Below are 24574 nucleotides of genomic sequence, written 5' to 3'. Positions count from 1 at the left end.
GTGCAGGTTCCTCCCTTCCCTAACCCTAACAGAAGCCAGGAGGAGGAGGAGTCCTCATGGGAACACCCCTGTCTCCCCACACTTAGTATTTGCTTAAACAGCTGTTCAGCTGAAACCTCACTGAACACTTTAAACCCACCCAGGCAGGGAAGGCTTTGCTTGTACAGCGGTTAAGGTACGGTCTTCATTTTCTCATGCATGACAGTGATGTACTATAAATAGTTAAAATATTTATTATGCGATTACACAGTGCTTGATACATAAATTTCATTTAAACATTTAAAATAATTCCTGAATGTAAGCAGTTTACTGTGATGATTACTAAATGTTCACATTCAGACCTTTAAACTGAGGAACCTCTACTGCACACACACAGGCGGGCAGTCAGCAGCTGTCAAGGGACTGTCCACAGAGCAGGGTAAACTTCACAACCAGGGAGCGAGTCCGTGACCCAGGTGCAAAGTGAGCACTGTGCCCCGTGGCCAGCGACACTTGCTGTGGATTTCACGCGTGCCCCGGGTTGACATGTGACAGTCTCAGCCCTGCTTCCCTCCCCAATTTTGGGAGCCACATCAAAGCTGCAATGTCATGTCCAAAGCCTGGCTGATCTTCAGGGTGCTATGTAGCCTGTCTACCTTTGCCACACGCGGAGAAGACCTTAACTGTCCCACGGGCTGGGGTTCTGCTCGTCACTGTCCTCCTCCGAGTCGGCAGACACTCGCTTGATTCTCTGCAGAGCCGCCTTAATGCTTCTCTCCAGGTCGTTGGCTGGCTTGGTGCTATGCCCTGGGTCTGGGTCCCGGAAGACTTTCTTCAGCTTGACCCCCTGCCTGATGGCCGCCAGGATGTCCTCACTGACAAAGGCATGGGGAGGGGGCGGAGTGGGCGCTTCTGTTTTCTGGAGGTGACGAGCTCTGTCATGCCGTAACGAGGCCAGCACTTTGTCCATAGATCCTGAAATTGTGTGAATAGAGCAAGTACCAGGCTGTCAGAACATTACCAAAGCCAGGATTTAAACAAATTATCATCATTGCCTCCAACAGATGCTCTGATGACCTGCTAGACAGAGCTCCCTGTTTGATCCAAGACAGTTCCATGGTAAATATCTTAACTGTTTACTTTCAGCTAACTTCTTTGATCTATACCACCTTACAGGCAGTCAAGCACAACTTTTTTTGAAATGATGGTTTTGCAAGATGGCCTAAAGAGAGTTATGGAGGTAGAAATAATCTAACCACTGGGCATCACTGAGATCTCTCTAAAATTGTGTCTTTCCCACTCCCTTTCCCATTTAAAAATATCTTTTAAAAAATGTTTTTTACCCTGCTGTGTTTCTCTATTTTTAGTCTTAGGTATTAGACAGTGATGACTCATTCCGTGACAATGAAGCGAGTAAGTTTCCACACACAAAAAGGCTTTAGTAAAATTCTAATCGGCAGCTCAATGAACAGGAGGGGGTGGCTTTCGCACATTTTTCTGTACATAGTGTATTTAATTCCACCTACATTACCTTGAAGTAGTTACACACTATTTCTGAGGATGTGAAATGCTGTTAAGACAAATTAGCCTAGAGTTCCAGGGCACTGGGGAGAAGAATGCTGAGACCCTGGCGGTGTGTGTGTGTGGGGGGGGTGTCTTTTATTGGCTGCTGGGCCAGGGGCATGATTGTGGCCACTAATTTAGACCTCTTCCGGGAAAGCCTTTGACATTTCCCATTGGGGAATGAAAGGTCACACTACGGCTAAAAAGGGCTCCTTCACTTTAGGTTTATACCTGTAACTGATTGTAATTTCCTTTGGGAGTAATAAGACAGGTTTTGCAGTCAAGGCCATTTTCACACTTACTTTTTTTCCAGCATGAGAGCAGTGTGAGTGGAATAGAGCTCCCTAAAAGTGTGCAAAACCTGAGCTGGGAACACACACCCCATAATAATCTGTCCACATCCGGCCTGGGCACAAGTACATGGGCTCTCTTTCTCACTTATCCAGAGCTGGTGCAAACCTCATAGAAAAAAGGCCATTTGGCCTCCACCTAGTAGAGCAGATGTTTTTCATCATTATCCATCTGTTCTGGATACAGTGACACTCTTGAATTCAGAATATCCAGAGTGCTCAATTAACCAGAACCCTAGTTTGGAGCTACTGCATGAAAACTACTCATATCACCTGTTGCTGTCACCCTGCACAGTCCAGGTGGCCCACTCGGCTACATCTCAGGAAACAAGTATATACAGCTCTTTTTTTTTTAACAGCATTTTACTAGGATTTTTCTACAATACCAAAGCAGGTCTGGGCATGTTTAGGCCTTTCTCAACAGTCAGTATAAAGCCATAATTAGAATTATGCCTGAAAACTATAGCCCTCATTAAACAAATATTCAGATGTTTCAGGATACTGTATTTGCTGTAACAAAAAGCTCTTTTTTCCTATGCGTCAGTTTGCAAGAATGGCCTTCTACGTGATGGCCGATATTCTTCCACAATAATTTACAAGTAATATTCTCCTTAAAATGCAACAATTTAATTCTGTAAAGGATTCAGATGTAAAACAGCAAACTTGAAAGCTGTATGGAAAATAGCCCAATGGCAAAAATCAAACTAAAGTCTTAAGACAACAGAAACAGATTGATCCTTTAACAGCCTCAGAAAATCCCAAGCCATAATGTTAAGTGAAATAAATCAGACACACAGCTTAAATATTACATGTTTTCTCTTCTATGAGAAACCCAAAGCATAAATAAAGAGCAAAATAAAAAATCAATAATAGGAAATAGGGAGATCTTTTTGCAAATGGGAAAGAGATCAAGAGATGGAAGGAGAGGAAGAGGAGATGAAAAAAGAATTAAGATATGTGATGTACATGAACCAACTCCAGATGAGGAATATAATCATTACATACTGCAAACATGTGCCAATAAAAATAAAACATTAACTAGAAAAAAGAAAAATCCTAAGCTATGTGATCAGCAAATGCATAGACAAGTTTTTTCAGACTTAATTTGCATTCATCAAACTAGATTTTGGCTGTTCTATGTAAGAAAAAGTAATATTCAAGGCAACAAATATACTGGAATATTTTAAGAAAGACTAGAGAATTCTGAAAAAGATTTCAGTTTGAAGATGATGGCTTCTAAAGCTAGGAAGTATCATCAGCTTCACCTGTGGGGAGGGAGCAGGGACAGAACCCCAGTGGATTACCTGGTCCCTGAAGAATTTCCAAGGAGCCCTGTGGGATTTCGGCAGGGGGTTCACACATCAGAGGGTGTGGCTGGTCATCCTCCACTGAAGTCCTGGGGCCTGGCTTCCGATGAGTGGCAGTTTGGGAACAGGAGGGCCGAGCAGAGAGAGGTGGCAGCGGGGGTGGCGGTGGAGGAAGAGGGGGAGGTGGAGGGGGAAGCTGTGGTGGTGGAGGTGACAGTGCCTCGCTGGATCTGGAGTGTGTCTGGTGACCAGCGGGGACAAATATGTGGACAGGGATGTTTCTAGGACAGTCCCGACACTCCATATGGCTAACTTCACAGAAGGGAGGAGCACGTCTGGTTTTCCGGGAGGGTGGGAGAGTTGCTGTCCCTGGCTGAGAAGCTGGTGAGGGTAGCTGCTGGGAAAGGTCACCTGGCGAATTTGGGGCCGCAGGCTCTGAGGCAGAGTTTTGTAGCACAGATTGAGCTGGACATTTCTGAAAATGAAAAGTGGTTGAAAGAACTCTGTCACCACATACTGACCATCACACAGCATTCTAATTCACACAGTGAACCTGTCATTTATGCAGCCATCCTGGATGCCTTAAAAAATAAGTATGTGTTAAAAAAAATAAGCACATCTTTTGATCAAGTGTTGTCTTCTCTGTATTAAAATGAAGATGTGAAAAGATAGAGACCATTAAAATACTCAACATAAAATTCTTAGCATGAAAAATCACTAGCTCTGCCATTGCACCAGCACCAGGAGGGCAGTCTGGGCCCTGATCCACCATGGGAAGGAGAGCCACGCCTTGCCCCACCGGGAGCCACCATCGCTCCAGCACCAGGAAGGTAGCTGCACAGGTGCCCCTGAACCCCCAAAACTCCCCCCCACCGTACATTCTCAGACCTCCTGATTGAGCCAGTCTTTGGACCCACTCTGCAGAGGCAGAGGTGATCATAGAGGGTATTTTTCTGAGTACCCAACGTTGAATATCTTTTAAAAATGGGCATGGGAAACCTGTAGTAGAATGGTGTGGAGTTCAACCATTCAGAAGGTTGGGGAACTCAATCTGGGCCTTGCAGCCCGAGGTCAGTCTGCATCATGGGGTTCAGCCATCAGCTAACTGAGACCAGGGTTCTTGAGTCCTAGCTCTGTCTGAGCCCCCATCCTAAAAGGTAAATATACTGTATTGAAAAGTTTGTTCACTGCAGCCATGTTTTGGACTGCTTCTTGATTTCAATTTAATTCAAATGGTTTAAGGGTGATAGACTAGTGACTACCACAGGTGGTCAGTTTCTAAGTTGTACTTGATCATATTGTATTGCTGGTTGAGATAATGGATTGTGGTTGATTCGATAAGCTGTTTTCTCTGATGTTATGGAGATGAGAATGTCTGTGGGTTGTTAGAGACCCAGAAGCTAGGGTGCAACTATATCAGGAAGATTTGGTGATAACCCAGAGATTATACCAAAGACAGCTGGACAACAAAAATAAAAATGAGAAAACACTTAAGCAAGACACAAAGACAGACTTCCAGTTCACCAATGGCAAACAGTAGCACAAATGAGGATGAAAACGCCGATAGTGAACCACCAGGACACCCTGAACTCAAAGCACAGGAAGTAACAAAACAGATCAATCAGGCTCTGGAAAAATTAAAAACAGAAATAATTTCCCAGATAACCATAGAGATAGTGAGCAAAATGAAAGTCGTAATTTGAGACTCTACAACAGAAACTGACAAAAAAATAGATGAGCTCAGCACCATGATAGAAGCCATGAAGGCCCAGCATAAGAAAGAAATGGAAACAATAAACGCCCAACATAGGAAAGAAATGGAATCCATAAAACAGATTCAAACAGATATCCAGAAGATTAAACACTCCATTGAAAGTGTATGCAACAGAATAAAAGAATGAGAAGATAGAATCTCAGATATAGAAGATAAAGATTGCAGTCAGTGACCGTGAAAAGAGAGGTCTCTTACAAAAGAGGATCATGAGAAATCGATCCAGCAACTCCTAGATGATGCAAAGAATAACATAAGACTGATAGGAATCCATGAAGTAGCAGGAGAAAATACAAATGACTTGAAAAAGCTGTTCACAGAATTAATGACAGAAAACTTCCCAAACAGAGGGGAAGAATTTGACATTCAGATAAATGAGGCATATAGGACCCCAACTAGCCACAAAAAAAAAAATCTACACCTAGACATATGATAATCAAGATCCCAGAAACCCAACAGAAGAATAAAATACTACAAGCAGTAAGAGAAAAGAAACAAATCACATGCAAAGGAAAGCCCATCAGAATCACAGCAGACTTCTCAACACAAACCCTCAGGGCAAGGAGAGCCTGGAGTGAGATATTTCAAGTACTAAAAGAGAACACCCTCCAACCTACACTGATGTATCCTGCAAAACACTCTTTCAAAATGGATGGGGAAATAAGATACTTCCAAGACAAAGAACACCTGAGAAACTAAACGAATGCCAAACCAGCACTACAAGCAATTCCAAACAATATCCTAGAAAAAGACAATGAAGGTAATACCACCATGAGGCCCAACAGAGCAAATCAAATAGGCAAGGCAAGAAACTAAAAGGAGGTGAAAAAGTAATAAGAGTCAACAAAAGGCCATAAAAGGACAATAATAAGTCAGTACATATCAGTTATAACCATCAATGTCAATGGCCTCAACTCACCAATCAAGAGAAACAGACTGGCAGAATGGAATAAGAAGCAAAATCCAACAATATGTTGTATACAAGAAACACACCAATTGCAAAAAGAAGCCCATAGACTGAAAGTGAAAGGATGGAAAACAATTCTCCATGTGACAGGAGCCCAGAAAATAGGCAGGGGTAGCAATCTTATTTGCAGACAAAGTAAATTGCAAACCAAAACTGATTCTAGTATTATAGATGTAGGACAGTACTGTATCATACCTCTGTGAATGTAAAATATCTTGTACCTGCTTTATGATACGTAGTAGTGACCATGCTTTATCAGAGCTATATTTAATGATGTTACTCTAGAATGTTCTCTCTCCAGATGATGATTAAGATGCTAATAAAAAAAATGGTGCCAGGTACCACAACAACAACAGAACTTTGCTGTTTTCTGGGTATTATTCTTCTCTTTGTTTTTTTGTTTTTGTTTTTTTAATGGAGTGTGCTGAATGTCTATAATTTTGTTCAGATGACTGCAGAACATGGAAAAGCTGTTGCTGCTATTGATGCATAACATACTGCTATTATTGGTCTTTTTATATAAATATAAATATATATATATACATATATATATAATTTGAACTTTTATAAAATGTAACTGTGCTGTCGACTTTGGAAAAAGTTATCCCAATTTACTGTGTTGAGTTGGCATTGTATAGAAATTAACAGCCATGTTAATTTTTTTTCCATTTCTACAGGGGTAATGCACTGTATTAAATATGTAATGTCATATCTACATGGGTTTGATTACAGAAACTAATACAGTATTCTCTAAATAATGAAAAAAAATAATATAAGACTACAAGAGCAAGAAGCAACTTAAATATGTTCAAGGACCATTTTCACCTTCAGAATTAAGGATTATTTTAATTTTACATCATTGCCTTTTCTCTTTTACTTTCCTTTTTAGTTTTATTTTAGGATTCCCTATTTTTAATGTTCATACAGAGATTTCTTTAACTGAAATACCGAATAGTTTCTCTGGTGTGAAAAACTATAATAGTACACAGGATCCTAATGAGATAATTAGTAATGTGAAATAGGAAGTAAAGGGCTAAAGATGTAGGGAAAGTGGGAAGGGTGGGGGAAAGGTAATAAGGGAGAGGAAAAAAATATGGGAAAATGAAAAAAGAGAAATAAAGTGTTGGTAAATGAGGAAGGAAGGAGGGGGTGAAGGGAGGGCAGGGACAAGGGGAAAAAATGAGAATCAAGACCTATCATGTAAAGGTACAGGATCCCAATAATGAATGTGATTGTTTTGTATATCTAGATTGTACCAATAAACTCAATAAAAATTAAAAAAAAAGAAAAATCACTAGCTCTAAATGCCAACAATAGAAGTTAGTTTAAAAATTATGAGAAATTTATTCAAGATATTAAACAGTCATGAAAAAAATCATAAAAGTGAAAAGTTGATAAAACATCTAAAAAAAAAATCAACTGACAGTATTAAGTGAAAACAGAAGGATACATTTGGGTGCACAGGCCTGAAATCCCCACACTGTGGAGCTGAGGCAGGAGGACGGAGAGTTTCAGGCCAGCTTGGGCTACAGAGCAATACTCTGTCTCCAAAAAAGGATACAAAAAATAGGTATTATGATTATAAACAGGTAAAGACAGATAACACCAGTAGAGTGGACTTCAAAGGCACTTTGTGCATTTCTTTTCTCTAAAACTTAGAATAGTTCCACTGCCTGCCTCACAAGCACAAAGTTCTGAGTTTGATCCCTGGTACCAAAAATAAATAAATAAATAAAAATTAAAAAAATAAAACAGAATAAATTTAATAATTTAAAAATCATAAATTTGAAAAGTTCTGGCCCTCAGGTATTAAACTTGATAAATAAAAGCCGGGCATGTTGACACATGCCTGTAATCCCAGCACTCGGGAGGCTGAGAAAGGAGGATCACTGTGAGTTCGAAACCAGCCTGGGCTACATAGTGAGTTCCAGGTCAGTCTCAACTACATAGTGAGACCCTGTCTCAAAAGACCCCCCCCCACAAAAAATTTTTTTATAAAGAAAAATCTATCCCCACCAGCAGACGCTTGAGAGAAGAGGGGTCCCTAAAGAAAGTACAGATTAGCCAATAAAGTTCAAAATTTTGTAATACTGTGTGCCATTAAAATGAACTAGAGCTATACACATTAACATAACTACATCTCAAAAACAACTCAAATTAGAGAAAGCAGGATTGTGTACACAGTGACACTACTAATGGGAATTTTAAACAGACATCCTGCAGTTCACAGTTCACAGTGGGGGGGCATCTGTCCTTCCTACAGGCTTCTTAGGACAAATGGGAAGAGAGGTGACAAGCCGCAAACCCCTCAGGGCTGTCACCACCCAGGGGACTTACTAACCTGAACTCCTTAGTCCAGGTTCTTTCCCTGAATTTAAGCCACACAGACTCCTTCCTATACCACCCTGAAAGTGTACATCTCCATATGGGTTATTCTGAACCAAGAAAACAGCAACTTATGGCAATTTTGGGTCAACTTGTTAGATTTTTAACTCACTGTTTCCTTTAAACAGAGCACTTTTTCTGCCCTTAGACCACAATGCTTCCTTGATGACATTTTAAAGAAATCTTTATTGCAAATGAGGAGAAAAAGCCAACAGAAGTCAAGGGCAGTTAAACTACTTTCAGTTCTTACTGCAGATCTAAGCCCCAGTGAGCATAGTTAGTAGCACTCAGTGAGGAGAGGGACCCAAGAGGGGAGCAGGGACCCAAGCGTGGTGTGATGTCCAAAACAGCAGGTATTTTACAGCCTGGTTTTTGAAACACTGATACTGGGATGTTATGTTCTTTGTTGCTATTCCACAAATAAGAGTAGTTTTGAAACAGTTCATATTCGGAATTATCTGTTCATAATGCTTCACACTTTTCTTCTAGGATGTGCGATCCTCATTTTCCCACAGAAAGAAGGTGAGGTGATTATTTCAAGATCTTACCGCTTTATATGCTCTTAATCGGTGGAGGGTTTTCTGGCGCTCTTGGTTGATCCATTCTTTTTTCTTCTGTTCTTCTTCTTTTATTTTGTCTCTTTTCTATATTTAAACAAGCATATATTGTAAAGTACTCAGAATTCCAATCATAGGACTGGACATAAACCTTGACAAAGGCACTGTACCCCATGTGTCCCACCAGAATGTCACATTATGCGAATGTACATTTCCTCCAGCTACTCACCAGCTGAATGCTGTGATGCTCATGCAGATATCGGACATTTTTTTCAGCCTGTTGCAATCGGAGGTGATGATTTTCTTTGCACTGATCCTGGGGGAATAACATAAATCACTTACATGGTTTTTAATATCACCATGGACTGTCGCAGAAAAAGTTAATAGAAAAAAACTTTGTATTTCTGCTGCAACGTAATTAATTTCATTAAATTTCAGTTTCCACTGAGACTTTTTGGTGCTGACCCCTCCACAGTCATGGGATAAGGGCTCACCAGCTGCTCATAGGAATAGTTTGTTCCCGGCAGGGTGCTTTGGAGGATGAGAAAGCAACCCTCTGGCCACAGAAGGACAGACAGGCAGTCCTCAGCCCTAAGTGGGCTGTGTCATAACAATCTGTTGTAAACCAGTTCTTCCCAATATATTCCACATAATGTCATAAACACCAGTTAATATTTCCAAACATAGCTACAAAAGCACAGCTGACCTATAAACATCTGGAAAAGTATATTAAAAGCTGTACATTACCTATGCTTAACTATTCACCATAGCCTTCAGTGTGTGTGGAAAATAACAGAGCAACAATACTATCAGTTGTTGAATTATGTTTTAGGTCCCAGCCTCAATGCCATGCACTTCCCTGGTCTTAGGCCATTTTATTCTCATATTGAATATGAGATTGGTATTATCACTATGATTATCCTTTTAGCAGATGAGAACACTGAGCTCAAAAGAGATTTACGTAATTTGCCTAAGGTCACATGGCTACCAAGAGGCCACACAGTGACTTCCAGCCAAGGTGGACCAGGGACTGACCTCAACTCCCAACCTGTTCCAGCCTTTATAGAACCCAGTGGCAAGAACTTCCTGAAGGATACTGTCTCGAGGGTGGAGGTTGGTGTTCATTGTCTGGCTAAGAGGAGCCACAGCCCTGAAGGAGGATCACCCCACAGCCACACTTTGATGGAGACAGCCCCAGCCCAGGGGGGTCTGAAACTCCAAGGAAAGGGCAGGTGCCACCCTAAATCTCAGATCACCTCAACCACAACTTCGACATCCATAGTGGTTGCTCTGGTCTGCACTCCCACCAAAAATACAGAAGTGTCCCTTTCTCCTCATGACCCCAACGACGTAGATCATAGGTTGATTTCTTCATAGCAGCCATTCTTTCTAGGGTGAGGTGAAATGTCAGTGTTGTGTTCATCTGCACCTCCTAAATAACCAGTGATGTGGAACATGTTTTCATATATTTATTTGCTGCTTTTACTTCTTTGTCTAAGAAATGTCTGCTCATTTCAGGTGCCCATTTTGGAATCAGGTCTTTATATTTGAGGCCCTGATATTTTTAAGTTCTTTATATATTCTACATAATAGTCCTTTGTCTGAGGAGCAACTGGTCGAATTTTTTCCCACATTGTAAGTTGTCTATTAGCTATGTTTCTTTTGCAGTGCAGGAGCTTTTTAATAAGATCCAGTTGTTGATTCTTTGTGCTAGTCCATGCTACTGAGGATTTGTTCATAAAATCTTTTCCTATGCCATCATCTTAGAGAGTTCCACCTAAATCATCTTCCAGCAAGTTTCATGTTTCTTTTTTAATATTTAGATCTGGACATACCTCAAATGACTAGGATTAGAGGTTCCATTTGACCCAGCCCTCCCTCTCCTAGGTATCTTTCCAAAAGAATTCAAAGAATCATACCACAGTGATATATGCACAGTTATACCATGTTTATATTGGCACAGTTAGTAATAGCTCAAACTGGGAAACAGCCCTATTGCTGATCAGTTAGCAACTGGATAAAGAAATTGTGCTTCTTCCATAAAATGAAATATTACTCAGGCATACAGAAAGAGAAACTAGAGTCATTCATAGGAAAAAGGATGCATATTGAGGCCATAGTCTTAAGTGAAATGAATAAGACACACATGTACAAATAATGAATAGATTCTCTCCTGTGAGAAACTAAAAGTGTAAAAAAGATCTATATGGTATAATTGACAATGTAAAATAGGAGGATAATGGCTAAATTTGTAGGGGAAGTAGGAAGGTCAGGAGAAACAAGGAATAAGAAAAAAATGTGAGAAAGTGAAAAAATGGAAACAGTTTTTGTAAATAGGCAAGGGTGGAGGGCTGGAGGGAGGGCAGGCATATAGGGAAAAAATGAGAATAAAGATCTGTCATGTAGAGGTACAAGATCCCCATGATGAATGTAACTGTACTGTATACCTAAAAAGTAACAATAAACTCAATAAGATTAAAAAAAAAAACCAAACCAACTTTGACATCCAGAAGCTACAGTCTCAAGCACAGAACTTCAATAGATGTATTCTAGCAAAGTTTTTTTTTAAGGTTTTTATATTTTTGCATGGAAGATTAAAATAAATTTTTTTTTTTGGTACCGGGGATTGAACTCAAGCCCTTGTGTTTGGGAGGCAAGCAGCAGAACCACTGAGCCAAATCCCCAGCCCAGATTCAAAATATTTTTGAAAGCTAGAAAATAAGTCATGATTTTCATGATTTTTAAATTCTAGTAACAAAAAACCTAATAAATATGAGTAACCACATGAAATGCAGCTTTTTTCTGTTGGAAAAATTAAAGTTTTACCATTGCCTTTTAATATAACCTAGTTTTTAAAAATTAAGAAATGGCCTCTCTCGTTTTATTTTTTTAGTTTTATTTTTTTTGAGACAGGGCCTTGTTATGCAGTTCAGGCTGGCCTCGAACTCCTAGTGACCCTGCTGCCAACGTAACTTTCTGGGATTACAGATGTGCACGACCACGCCTGCCTAGCCCCTCTCTCAAGGGCCCACATGCTTTCTTTGAGTGCACACTTTTTATATTGCTGCCTAATAAAGTCCTTTACGCCTCTTACCAAAAAGAAAAAAAAAATCAAAGATCTGAAATGAGCTGAGTATTGTATGTATCTGTGTTTGGTTTTATAATCCATAATTTATAATAAAATATATTTTAGAATTTCCTACAGCTGAAAATTAGGAAGAGTTTCTACCTCCTGTAAATTTAAAAGCACCTGTGTAATCAGTGGACATTCAACAAATAATTGTTGAATTAATTAATTAAAATCTAGACATTATGGAAAATGAATAAATCCCAAAAGAAACAAAGAACTTTTTAAGAAAAACATTTAAAATATATTTAACTGTAGTTACTGATATCTACACAAACAGAAAAAATTAATCATTGTATGGTCAAAAACCTTATTTCTAACCTCGTTATATCATAAAAGAAGTAATCTCAGCTAGGAGAGATGGTACACACCTACTAATCCAGCACTCTGAAAGGCTGAGGCAGGTGGGTTGCAAATTTGAGCCCAACTTGGGCAGTTTAGCAACTTGGACAGACACAGTTTCAAAATTATGAAGAAGAGCTGGGGATATAACCTAGTGCAAAGACTGAGTTCAATCCCAGTACCATTTAAAAAAAGAAAATAAAAGGAAGATGAAGAAATCCTTAGAAAAAGGACAGAAAGCAGCCTCTAGCTGAGCCTACCTTTCTGTTCCTGAGACGGGCTCTCCTGGTGCAGATTCTGCCCCGCTGCATCTCCAGCTGTCGGCATTGCAGGGTGAGCTCTTCCATCTCTGCATTCTCACCGTCCCACAGCTCCGCAGCCCAACTAAGGACCTGAAGTTCTTCTGGGCTTTCACATGTGTCATAATAGACAACTTTATCCTGTTTCTCTAAAAACATAACAAAGACACTCTTAAACAGCGTTTACTATTAAAATAATGCAAAAATATTTCAGTGTAAGGAAAGTAAAAATCACTTGTACTGTAATTCCGCCACCAGGGGCAAACCACTCTATGGCTACACATAACACTTATAGGAGAACATTTTTCATGTGATGGAAATGTAATTCTCATGGCAAAATAGTATTTTCTAGCATTCTGTTATCAGAATGTTCCAGGGCTCCATTAGTAACTGTTTCACTGGGATGAATATCTCTGCATAAATCTTGGTGTACTTTTTTATTGCTCCCTGAGCAAATGAGTATCCCAGGCTCTTGATGCCTCTTGTCACAGTGCCCACCACAGAGGAAACAACTATTAACTGCACATGGAAGTGACTTACTGACTTTAATCTTAGTTACATTTTGATTTTTTAATACATGCTTATTATAATAAATCCCAATCCTACAGAAGTGCATAAAGTAAAAAGTGAAATTTTCTTTTTCCTTCCCCAAATCTACTCAGACCCATTCTCAGGAAAAAAAAAAAAAAAAAAAAAAAGAACAATTTAGGCATTTATCATCCAGAATTTTTCATAATATTTCTTCCTTAAAGCTTATAACTTGAAACTACTGTCAAAATGTTTGACTATGTAGGATTAAACTATATGTTCAAGATTTACATTAAAAAAAGACTAAACTTGAAGGAATTTAGGGTAAAAAAGTATTTAAACAGGAAACATGATCTTGGGTAGGAAGATTCAAAATTGCAATGATGACAATTTTCCCCAAAATAATCTCTAATTTTAAGCATATTTTTTTGGTGGATTTTTTTTTTTTTTTTTTTTTTTGTACTGGGGATTGAACTCCGATCCTTGCGCTTGCAAGGCAGGCTACCGAACCGCTGAGCTACATCCTCAGCCCTCAGTGAGATTTTTGTTTCTTTTAAACTTAACAAAGTGACTCTAAAGTTCATCTGGAAGAATAAAGAATAGTCAGGGCTGGGGATGTAGCTCAGTGTTTCTGCCGCCTGCCTCACAAGCACAAGGTCCCGAGTTTGATCCCTGGTACAAAAACAAAACAAACAAAAAGAATAGTCAGACAATGGAGAAGTTACGAGGAACCAGGTATTAAAATGTGTTTCCAAGGAACAGGAAAAGGAACAGTAGGACCCCCCACAGTGGAAGGCATTCATAGGTTAGTGGAGAATGACAACTCAGAGGACTAGTAATTCTGGAGATGAGATGCAGCCAATGAAAGGAGTAGGGGAAGATGTTTTTAAATCAGTGATTGGACCACGCCTGCCTCACAAGTGCAAGGTCCAGTTCAATCCCTGGTACCACAAAAATAAATAAATAAGTCAGTGACTGGGACAGCTGAAACTTTGGGGAAGAAAAGTTAGATTCCCACCACAGTATGACAGATATTCAATAAGCAAAGTAAATATTCTAAAGAAAAATAGGCAAAGACAACTATGCACTCCATAAAATACAAATGGCCAGTAAACATTCAAAATTGTGGGCTATGTAACTTGTAGTTAAATAAATGAAAGTTAGAAGAGGCCATCTTTTTCTACCAAAAATTTCAAAGAACAAGATGAATATGAGAAACAAGGCCCTTGTGTTCTGCTGATGGGAATAGAATTTGTATAGCCTCTCTACAGGGCTGCCACATAGAGTGGAATTTAGAAATTAGAAAGTAATACAGGGGTGAGGAATGATGTATCTTAAATGATTCTTGTAGTGTTGTTTTAACAGATAGTTATTAAAACATAAAATGCACATTACCCTTGACCCAGGAATTCCATCTTTAGAAATCTGTTTCAAGGAAACAGTCTGTCCTGCACACAAAGATATGTGCTTTACAGCTGTTCAAAACAGCGAAAAACTGGAAATATATATGGAAGGAGATAGAGTGCACACCAAAAAATGTATACAAACTTTTAGCAGTTCACAGTACTAATAAATGTCTGGAAGCTAATGGCCATCACCATGATCATATCTTATAATTATAGAGGCCGGAGGTAACTTGTATTAATTTTATGATAGCTCAATAAATTTAGTATTAAAATATTTATACAAGTTTTTCTTTTCTGATGTATACATTTTTTGGCAGACTATATGTGTATAAATATATGTGTATATGTATAAAATCTATAAAATGGAATTCTATGCAGTCATTAAAATTTTGATGTTTTATTTCTTTCTTAGATGGAAAGATGGTTATCATATACTAAGTGAAAAAATGTTACTAACCAGAATATACAGTTTTGTTTTTAAAAACTGATCAATGCTTATTTACATGTGGCATATAAAAAAAGGCTACGAAGTTATACAGCAAATTCTTACTACCAAGTATCCCTAGATGATGGGCTTGAGTTTATATATACATATATACACACACACACACACACACACACACACACACACACACACACACACACACATATATTGTTAAACAGGGTGTATATACTTTTTTTTTTTTCAGTCAAACTCAGGACCTTGCAAATTGCAAGGCAGGCACTAAATCCCTGGCCCTATTGGCCCTATTTTTTTTCCTGGCCCTATTAAATAATATATTTACTCAAAAATACAGAAAGGAAACCAAGAAATTTTAGCAGATGTCATAGTTTACAAGAAGTCAATGATAAAGATAATGTGGCATTTCCTCAAACGTGTAATTTAAATATTTTACTCTTACACATAAATTTTACCTTTCATAAGCCTTTTAACAGAGTCCAACTGGGTAATAAGAAGTATTTCTTCATTTTTTAATATATCAAACTTAATATCATATAGTTCCAATTGAATTTCATAATACTGTATTTCTAATTCATCCACAACATGCATGGTTTTTTTTTCTTGTTCCGGAAGCTCTTCCATCTTGTTTTTATGGAAAAAGAAGGACAAGTTAAAACAGTATATTAAAAACTTTTAATATTCCTCGCTTTTCTATTCCTTGCTCAATACTAAACACATAAAGCAAATAGAGAAGAAACTTTTCCATTTCATCTGGCTAGACAAAAATGCCTTTCTGACGTTCATCACGGGACTTTATCTCATCTCTGGAACATGAAAATACTGAGGTTCTGAGAAAAGCAAGGGTATGAGGCACTGGCACAGATTGGATATGAGTCAGGCAAAATTCACATTAAAGCTCAGCCTCCAGCGCAACAATCTTGGAGCCCAAGCCTTTGGAGGGAACTGTGTTTAGACAGGGCCAGGAGGTGGTTCCTGCATGGAGGGGCTGGTGCTCTTGCCTTCTTTCTGCGGACACACAGAGGAAAGACCTGACCACAAGGCAAGAAGGTGGTTGTGTGCAAGCCAGAAGAGGCCCTCCTTAGACACGACTCTGAAGGCAGTTGGCCGTGGACTCCCATCCTCCAGAACAGTGAGAAGTGTCTGCTGTTTGACCCCAGTCTATGGTAATGACTTAGAGTACCCAGGCTGATGGGAGATGGCTGTTTATAATGTTCTGCTTTAAAGTCCTAAGATTACTGGAAGAAAATTCAGTGACTGTGATCCTAGGATGAAGCACTACTTTGTTCTTTAGATGGACTGGGACTGGGGTGTAGCTTGGCAGTGCAGTGCTTGCTTAGCTGGTCCAGTCCCCAGCACTACCACCAAAAAAGGGTACACTTAAAACAATGCTGGATTGATTTTCAAGTATATTATCCCCTCCCTACTAAGCTGAGGAAGTGAAGCCTACAATACAATAGTTCAAAAAACTACTACTTGACTAAGAGAGAACTTCATGGCCAACCTTCCACAGTCCCTAAGTCTCTACTAGAAGGTGGCATTGCAAGGAGTAAAGAAGTTCATTAGTGTTGTCTGGCAAGAAAGGTGTGACTGAAAACAAACATGTATTTTTAAAATAAAGTTACATTTTATCTTTGTCATACCTTTCTCTGAATTTCAGCTCTTCTGTGGTTTAAACATAATTCTCTGGCTCTCATGAGTTGCAGCGTCTCTCGAGCGACCATGAGCTTGAGTTTCTCTAACCTGGGCGCAGCAGTGGCCCAGGCAGCCTGGCCAAATCTCTTACTATCTTCTTCCATTTGTTTCTGCATTTCTGTTGGATTGTAATAAAATAAAAATACAGCTTACTAAAAAGGATAGAATTTATCTTTAGTCCTTTCTTTATGACCTTTATTACCCACAAAACATCACTTTTTAAAAGAAATGGTTATATTTTAATATTTTTATTATCATAAAAGTAATATATGATCATTGATATAAAATTCAAGGATTCCATTCCAAAAAGACAGTAATAACTCAAGGTCTACCTTGTTGAGGAAGGTGCTTCTTACATATACGGCCTGACTGTTTCTGTGTCTTGCTAGATAGATGGGCTTATGAAGTTTGACAAAAGCAAAACAAAACTAGGATCATCATTCTGCTTTTCCTTATTTCACTTAATGTATCAGGAATTCTTATTTAAAGAGATACAAGCTGGGTGTGGTGGTGCACACCTGTAAATCCAGCGCTTGGGAGCCTGAGGCAGAAGGATCACTGTGAGTTTGAGGCCAGCCTTGGATACATAGTGAGTTAAAGGCCAGCTTGAACTGCATAGTGAGACCCTGTCACAAAAAACCAAACCAAAAAAGAAAGAGAGATACAAAGGATCATGCTTACTAGCTATGTAGTTCTGTTTTGTGAATGTATCATATCTTAACAGATTGACAAGCACGAAGAAGTTTCCTCTTTGGGGCTGGTACGGACAGTGCTTTCACACAGTCCTCCACCCCAGCTCCGGGGCCCTTGAGGTCTGGCCCCTGCCTGTTCTCCTTTATGCCCCATTCTTCCTCCTGGGATCTTCCAGGCACCCTCAAGCCAGAGGAACTTTTCAGTGCTCTTCCTTTCCTTGGAAGGCCGTCCCCTCTCAGTTTTACCCTCGCAGCCTTCATGTTCCCTTCAGATACTCAGGCAAGTGCTCCTTCTCAGTTTCGGTGACCACCCTGGTCAAACCCGGCTTATCGTGGGCTCTAAAAGCCCCGAGTCCCTCTTCTTCACCTCACTTACTGCCCCTCGTTCCCTTCCTGAATGACCAGGAAACGAGGACTCCCCAGACTGTGTGGTGTTGGTGGATGCAATCCTCATACTGAGCTCTCAGGTCCTACAAGACACAGCACGTGATGCTTTGAGGCACTCTGATGCTTTTAGAATTAGAACTGAGTGGTTCAATTCCTGGTGCCAAAAAAGAATTAGAATTGTGTCTATCTTTATATAGCATTATCACCTGTTAATGCCTTCACTGTCTCCTTAAAATAATCCACAGTGATGTCTTGAATAGAGGCAACAGCATCTTCAGCCTGGCTGGTCCATTTTTGGGCTTCCTTCTGCAGGGCAGCCACCCTCTGAGGACCCAGCTCATCCTCATCCAGGGACTTCTGCAGAGAGAAGGGACAGTAGTACTGTAGGGTTGTTTAAACTACTTTTATATACTACTACATATTCTGTGATCCCTGAGTATGAATGGACTCTGAGCTGGGACCTCCTGCAAGACCAACAGGTTCTCTGGGACATAAAGGAAAAATCACTTGCTTTCACCTTGTATTACTAGAATAACTTTCCCTAGAGATGAAAGATGCTGTTTTATTCCTATTATTAATAACACAGCTGTCTGAAAGAGATCAGCATTGCTGAGGACTCAGCCTAGGGTAGGTCCACGGCATTCTAGCTATGGCTGTGGTTTCTTTTTTCTTCTTCTTCTTTTTTTTTTTTGGTACCAGGGATCAAACTTGGGTCCTTGTGCTTGCGAGGCAGGCAGGCAGCGGAACCACTAAGCAAAACGCCCAGCCCATGGCTATGGTTTCTTTTAGGGACACTACCAGTAGCTCCTCAATACCATGTTTCTTCTTCTCAGGAGAAAACAAAACAAAACAATATAATCTCCTAAAAGACAGTAAGATCTGTATATTCGAGATTCAAGACTATGACATACACTCCTATGGACTGTATGTCTGTGTCCCCCCAAAAGTCATACATTGAAGCCTGAATCCTCAAAGTGACAGTACTAGGAGGTGAGACATTTGGGGGTAATTAAGCCCAGAGGGTGGAGTTCTTGTGCATGGGATTAATGCCCTTTTATACAGAAGATGAGGCAGAAGAGCTCTCTCTCTGCTCTTCACAGCCAGATGGCCTTCTACCAACAAGGAAACACAACCTTGTCAGACAGTGCATCTGCTAGGCACTTGGTCTCACACTTTCCAGCCCCAAGAACTGTGAAAAGTTTCTGTTGTTTATCAGTATCCCAGTTTATGGTACGTTGTTCTAACAGCCTAGTACCGAAACTGTTACTTGTAACACACACACATGACTTCTCTGAACAACTGACTTTCAAAATAATGAAGAAAACAATTTGGTCCACAGGCTAGAGTGGCCTGATTTCCTCTAAATGTGAGTCCATCTTTACAGTACAGTAACTGGCAGGGCCATGACAGAATGTGTGGAAGACAACCCAGTGAGCTGGAAACCATCTTTGATTCTAGCCAGTGAGACTCAAGGCAAGGTACATGACTCCCTGGACTCGGGTCCATCTTCAGCTCTGGGATGATAACAGTGCCTTTTCAAAATAGGGTTACATGCCAGGAAACTGGAATTTTGACAATGTTTACTGAAGTTTAAATTACTACATTTCAACCTATGGCCCTGCTATTGGATTTCATCCTGTTTCTAAGAAATCCGCGTTCTCAGAGGTGGAAAATAATCTAAAGTAAATAAATGTATTCCAAAAATGCAAAAAACACAAAAGGTATTTAATCCTTTATGCAGAATTCTTAGGGTACTAAGAGGATGAACAATGCTAATGCCACTTTTATTTTATTTATTTATTTATTTTGGTAGCAGGATGCTAAGGATCAAGCCTGGGGCCTTGTGCATGTTAAGTACTTATTCTACCACTGAGCTATATCCCCAATCCCAATTTTTAAAGTCAACTTTAAATATAAGCTCAGCGTTAAAAATGAGAACCAAGACCTGTCATGTAAAGGTACAAGATCCCAATGATGAATGTAACTGTACTGTATACCTAAAATGTACCAATAAACTCAATGAGGAAAAAAACTTAGCACAGAGTATCTATAATATCATCTAAACATAAAGATGAACCCAAAGTAAAAATACAGATGAACATGAAACATAAGACACTAATATGACGGATAGTAAATCTGATAAAAATAAAAGGAGACATACCAAAATATTAAGCTTACTTGAAGTTGCACGTTCTCGCCTATCTCTAAGTGGCTTCAGTAAATACTGGAAAAAGATGGTTGCAGTAAGAACTAATTCCTGATACGCTTCATCTTCCTCTTGATAAAGTTTCATTAATGCTACCATGGTGTTGGTTTTTCCATGTCCCTGAAGAACCTAAAAGGTAAAATATAAAGGTCAACTCTGGATGTTATTATAAAATCATACCAAACAAAACCTAATGTTCTCAAGTTTAATAGAGCAATTTTAAATATTGATTAAATATTAAAATGTCATGCAACTAAAATGCCATATTAAACAAAAATGGTTAAATGATGGTATATGCATAGCAAAATATTATTACTGCCATTAGCGAGCACTGTATTTTTTAAGATTGCTTAAAAATATAAGGACTTTTGCCATATTAAACAGGGAAAAAGCAGAGCACAAAATTTTACCTCAAAAATGTACTAAGAGAAGAGGACTCAAACAGCATCAAATGTTAATAGCACTTATCTTCAAGTCCTATATTGTGGGTGGTACATTTTTGTTTGATTTTTCTGACTATAAAAAAATGGTACTTCTTAAGGGCTAAAGGTGTAGGAGAAGTGGTAGGGGAAAGGAAATAAGGGAAAATAAAAAATATGAGAAAAGGAAAAAATGGAAACAAAGTCTTTGTAAATAAGGAGGGTGGAGGGGGTGAAAGGAGGGCAAGGGTACAGGGAGAAAATGAGAACCAAGACCTCATGTAAAGGTACAAGATCCCAGTGATGAATGTAACTGTACTGTATACCTAAAAAGTACCAATAAACTCAGTGAAAAAAAAGGTACTTCTTTCTAAAAACCCATGACATTCTAGAGGTGCCATCAAGTACCTCCCCAGCAAGGCGATGCTTTCCACTCCCCAGGTTCATATCCCATCTTGCCACCAGGCGCAGACCCATTTATAGAGCCTGCACTTCAGCTCTGGTCTCTGCTAAGCACAGTTTCTAATATAGGGCAGAAAATATATTGATGAGTTTATAATTCAGGCGAACCTGTTTGCTAACAAATGACCTTCCCCATACAAGAGGAGAAATAGGAGAAAGAAAATGGCAGAGTGGTGACTGGTCTAAGATTTGGAATACAGACATTTGAAAATAACTTGGAGAAAAGTAAATCACTGGGAATTGGAAAGGAACTGACAGGAAAATTTAGCAACTAACTACAGAAAAGTTAGAAGGTTCACAATGCAGAAGGGAAAAAAGGAACAATGTGGGCTCTTGTGGCTCATGGAGAGGGGAAGGGGCTCCCCGAAGCAAGTGACTGGGTGAAAGAGCCACAGGAGACAGCTACAGACAGGGACAGTGTTACAAAGAGATCCCCAGAGAAGCTGAAACCCAGGCCAGGAAACACACAGCTCCTACCCACAAAGTGAGAAGCCAGGCCCATTTCCAATCATGCTCATAAACAGCCAGTCAGAAAGGGCCCGCAGCAGTAAGTACTTGAATCCTTGCCTGCTGTCTCTATCCAGCACAGATCTGAGGTTAGCCTACCTTCTTATGCACCAACATGAGCAAGGACACACCTTGGCATGGATGTTGCCATAGCATGGGTTAAATGGAAGGGACTCCAGAACGGGGCATCTCACAAACCCACAGGCCAGAAGAGACCTAAATGAGCAAAATCAATCCTGCACAACATGAGCAAGGCAGGAGGAATCACAATCCCAGGCTTCAAGTTATGCTACAAAGCTACGATGATAAAAACAGCATGGTATTAGCAAAAAGCAGACATGTGCATCAATGGAACAGAAAAGAGGATGCAGAAAATCTCCAAGCACATTCATCTACTGGATCTTTGACAAAAGGGTTAAAATCTTACCCTTACAGAAAGGCCTCTTTATCTTGCACCATGTACTAAACTAAAATCAAAACGGATCAAAATCTGTATACTAAAATGGAAACAATCTGATGACGATTAAGTAGGTAAAACCCTTGAAGACGTAAGTGTGGACAAGGACTTTCTCTGAACAGAACCCCAATTGCACAAGAAATAACAGCAAGGATCAACATATGGGACTATAGCAAATTATAAAGTAAAGGAAACAACCAACAGAATGAATAGACAACCTAGAAGATAGAAAAAAATTCTGCCACTGCCAGCTAATCCTCAGAATATATATAGAGAACTCGACAATATTAGACCCCTCAAAATAAAAGATCCAATCAAAAAATGGGAAACTAAAATGAACAGACAAGTCTCAAAAATAAATAGAAACTGTCAATAAATACATTAAAAAATGGGTCTGGGATTTAGCTCAGTGGCACCACACCTGCCTCACAAGTGCAAGGTCCCGAGTTCAATCCCCAGCACCAAAAAAAAAAAAAAAAAAAAAAAAAAAAAAGTTTAGTATGTCTGGCCTTTAGAGAAATGCAAATTAAAATAACACTGAGATTCCATCATATTCTAAAACAAATGGCCATTATCAAGAAATCAGATAACAAATACTGGAGAGGATATTGTAGGGAATAAGAAACCATTCTACAATGTTGGAGGAAATGTAAACTAGTACAACTACTATTGAAGTTAGTATAGAGATTACTCAAAAAATTAAAAATAGAAATGCCATCTGACCCAGCCATCCCCTTCCTGGGTGTCATCCTGAAAAAAGTTAAATTCAACATATTACAGTGATACATGCACACCCATGTTTATAGCAGTCCAATTCCTAACAGCTCAATCTTGAAAACAGCTTATATGTCCATCAGCAGATGAACAGATAAAGAAAATGTGTTTATATGCAATGGAGTACTACTCTGCCATAAAGAATAAATGGGTCATTTGCAGGATGAATGCACCTTGAGACCATAATGTTAAGTGAAATAAATCTGATAGAGAAGCTTAAATATCACATGGAGTCTTCTATATGAGAAACCCAAACTATAAATAAAGAGCAAAATAAAAGATAAGAGGAAATAGGGAGACAGATCTTTTGCATGTGGGAAGGGGACCATGAATGGAAGTAAGGCTAAGGAAGAGAAAAAAACTAAGATATGCACCAACTTGCCATGAGGAATGTGATAATCATGTACTACAAACTAATTTTTTAAAAAGAGAAAATAAAATCAAGTAATAGGGTTTTTTAAACCAATATATTCTTATAGTCTACTACTTCTATTCTTCTCCTAAAGGAGGAATTGATCTAACCTCAGCCATCATTTTATCAGGTAATAGAGTAGTGTTTAAGAGAAGGAAAAAAAAAAGTTCCCTGATCAAAATTAAAACACACAGACACAAAAATAAAAAGGCAACTGGTACTTTTCAGCCTCATTTTTAAAAACTACTTAGAAAAAAAATCCACAGTGAAAACATTCAGCTAAACTTTATACATTCTAGCCAATAGTAATCCTAAAATCGATTTTCTTTCTATCCCAGTAAAGAGTAAAATTATATATACTTCCATGGACATGGTATGTTTTGCATTTCAATCTGTCCACCCATTTCTGAGCTGCAGATAAATAGGTGAATTAAAGAGTGTGAGCACCTAGCTCAGTAGTCTGAGCTTTACACTAACTTACGCCTAATACCTCTGAACAAAGTTCAACTTGGGAAAAGTCTGACTTTTCCAATTAAGTTTAACGAGAAACTGTCAAAAATCAAGTTTGATTTTTAAAAATGATCAAGTAGATCAAAAGCTGATTAGCCTGAAAAATACCTGTAGTTTCTTCATACTGTAAAGTGAAATTAAGACAGAAGTGGGTGTGTAGATAGCTACACATAAAACTCACATCAAAACCACTTTAGTTTAAAAAGCTCACCCTGTATCTAACGTCAGAGGATCTACAGCATAAGGTTTGGGTCTTTTTTCCTTTTTGGTAACCAGGAATCGAACTCAGGGCCTCACGCTTGCGAGGCTGGCACTGCACCACTGAGCTGCACCACTGAGCTACACCACTGAGCTACACTCCAGGCCCCTAAAGTATAAGATTTTGCAATGTGCAGGATTCTTCTGTTACACCTCCCCCTTCCTCAACAGAAGGGGCAGAAAAGTCATTTTGATTCAAAACGGTCCCTGATGGGGACAGATAAGAGGGCATGTCCAGGTCCAAAATAAGGCCCACCTCTTGGCTCTCTTCGTAAACTGTTGCTATATAAATCAGATTTTCACCTCGTATCTTTTGGGATTTTGTATTTCTCCTTTCTCTTAGGCCGTATACGTTTACTGCTCAAATAGAGAATCATTCTCTCACCTCCAGTCGCTGCCGTTTAGAACTGATGCCTGAACTCCCTTCTGGCAGGCTTTCCAATAGATCACATCCTTACTGCTAAACAAAATTCCTATCTTCTAAAAGCCACGTCACCCTCTAAAACATTCCGTCTCCACTCTGGATATTCCCTGGAGAACAAAGGTCAGCTTCCATTTCGTCCATGTTATTTCCTACGGGTGGAGTGGTTTCAGTTTTGCTTTCAGAGTTCCTGGGCTTTCCGGTTACAGCACAGCGCTGCTGCGCGGCGTCTCCAGGCAAAAGGTTGGGACCAGGGCTGACTCGCAGTCACAGAGGAGCTTTGGTCGGACCGCAGCACCCCTGCGCCCCGCCCGCTCCCCAGAGGCCTGGACC

General features: G+C 39.4%; 1 protein-coding gene across 1 annotated transcript; it reads right to left on the bottom strand.

Moving 5' to 3' along the window:
- Window positions 1-252: 252 nt before the first annotated feature.
- Whamm (WASP homolog associated with actin, golgi membranes and microtubules) lies at window positions 253-24548 on the bottom strand. The gene is made up of 10 exons (XM_019207063.2): window positions 24206-24548; window positions 19977-20150; window positions 18022-18172; window positions 16685-16854; window positions 15497-15665; window positions 12609-12796; window positions 9109-9195; window positions 8871-8966; window positions 3197-3674; window positions 253-954 (listed from the first exon to the last, which is right to left on the bottom strand). The coding sequence occupies exons 2-10, from the start codon at window positions 20118-20120 to the stop codon at window positions 659-661; spliced, it is 1779 nt and encodes a 592-aa protein (XP_019062608.1). The 5' UTR covers window positions 20121-20150; window positions 24206-24548; the 3' UTR covers window positions 253-658.
- Window positions 24549-24574: the final 26 nt, after the last annotated feature.

Source organism: Fukomys damarensis, unplaced genomic scaffold, assembly GCF_012274545.1.
Source record: "Fukomys damarensis isolate Sample0158 unplaced genomic scaffold, DMR_v1.0_HiC HiC_scaffold_7, whole genome shotgun sequence".
In the NCBI taxonomy this organism is placed as follows: Eukaryota; Metazoa; Chordata; class Mammalia; order Rodentia; family Bathyergidae; genus Fukomys; species Fukomys damarensis.
The sequence above is the reverse complement of the archived record's forward strand: the minus strand, read 5'-3'. Positions and strand labels throughout refer to the sequence as shown.

Excerpts from the sequence above, each read along its gene's own strand:
- Whamm (XM_019207063.2), bottom strand. The coding sequence starts at position 20,120 with ATGGTAGCATTAATGAAACTTTATCAAGAGGAAGATGAAGCGTATCAG. Across the intron at positions 15,666-16,684 it reads GAGCTGAAATTCAGAGAAAG|ATGGAAGAGCTTCCGGAACA; the intron begins GTATGACAAAGA and ends CATAAAAACAAG. Across the intron at positions 3,675-8,870 it reads GATTAAGAGCATATAAAGCG|AAATGTCCAGCTCAATCTGT; the intron begins GTAAGATCTTGA and ends TTTCATTTTCAG.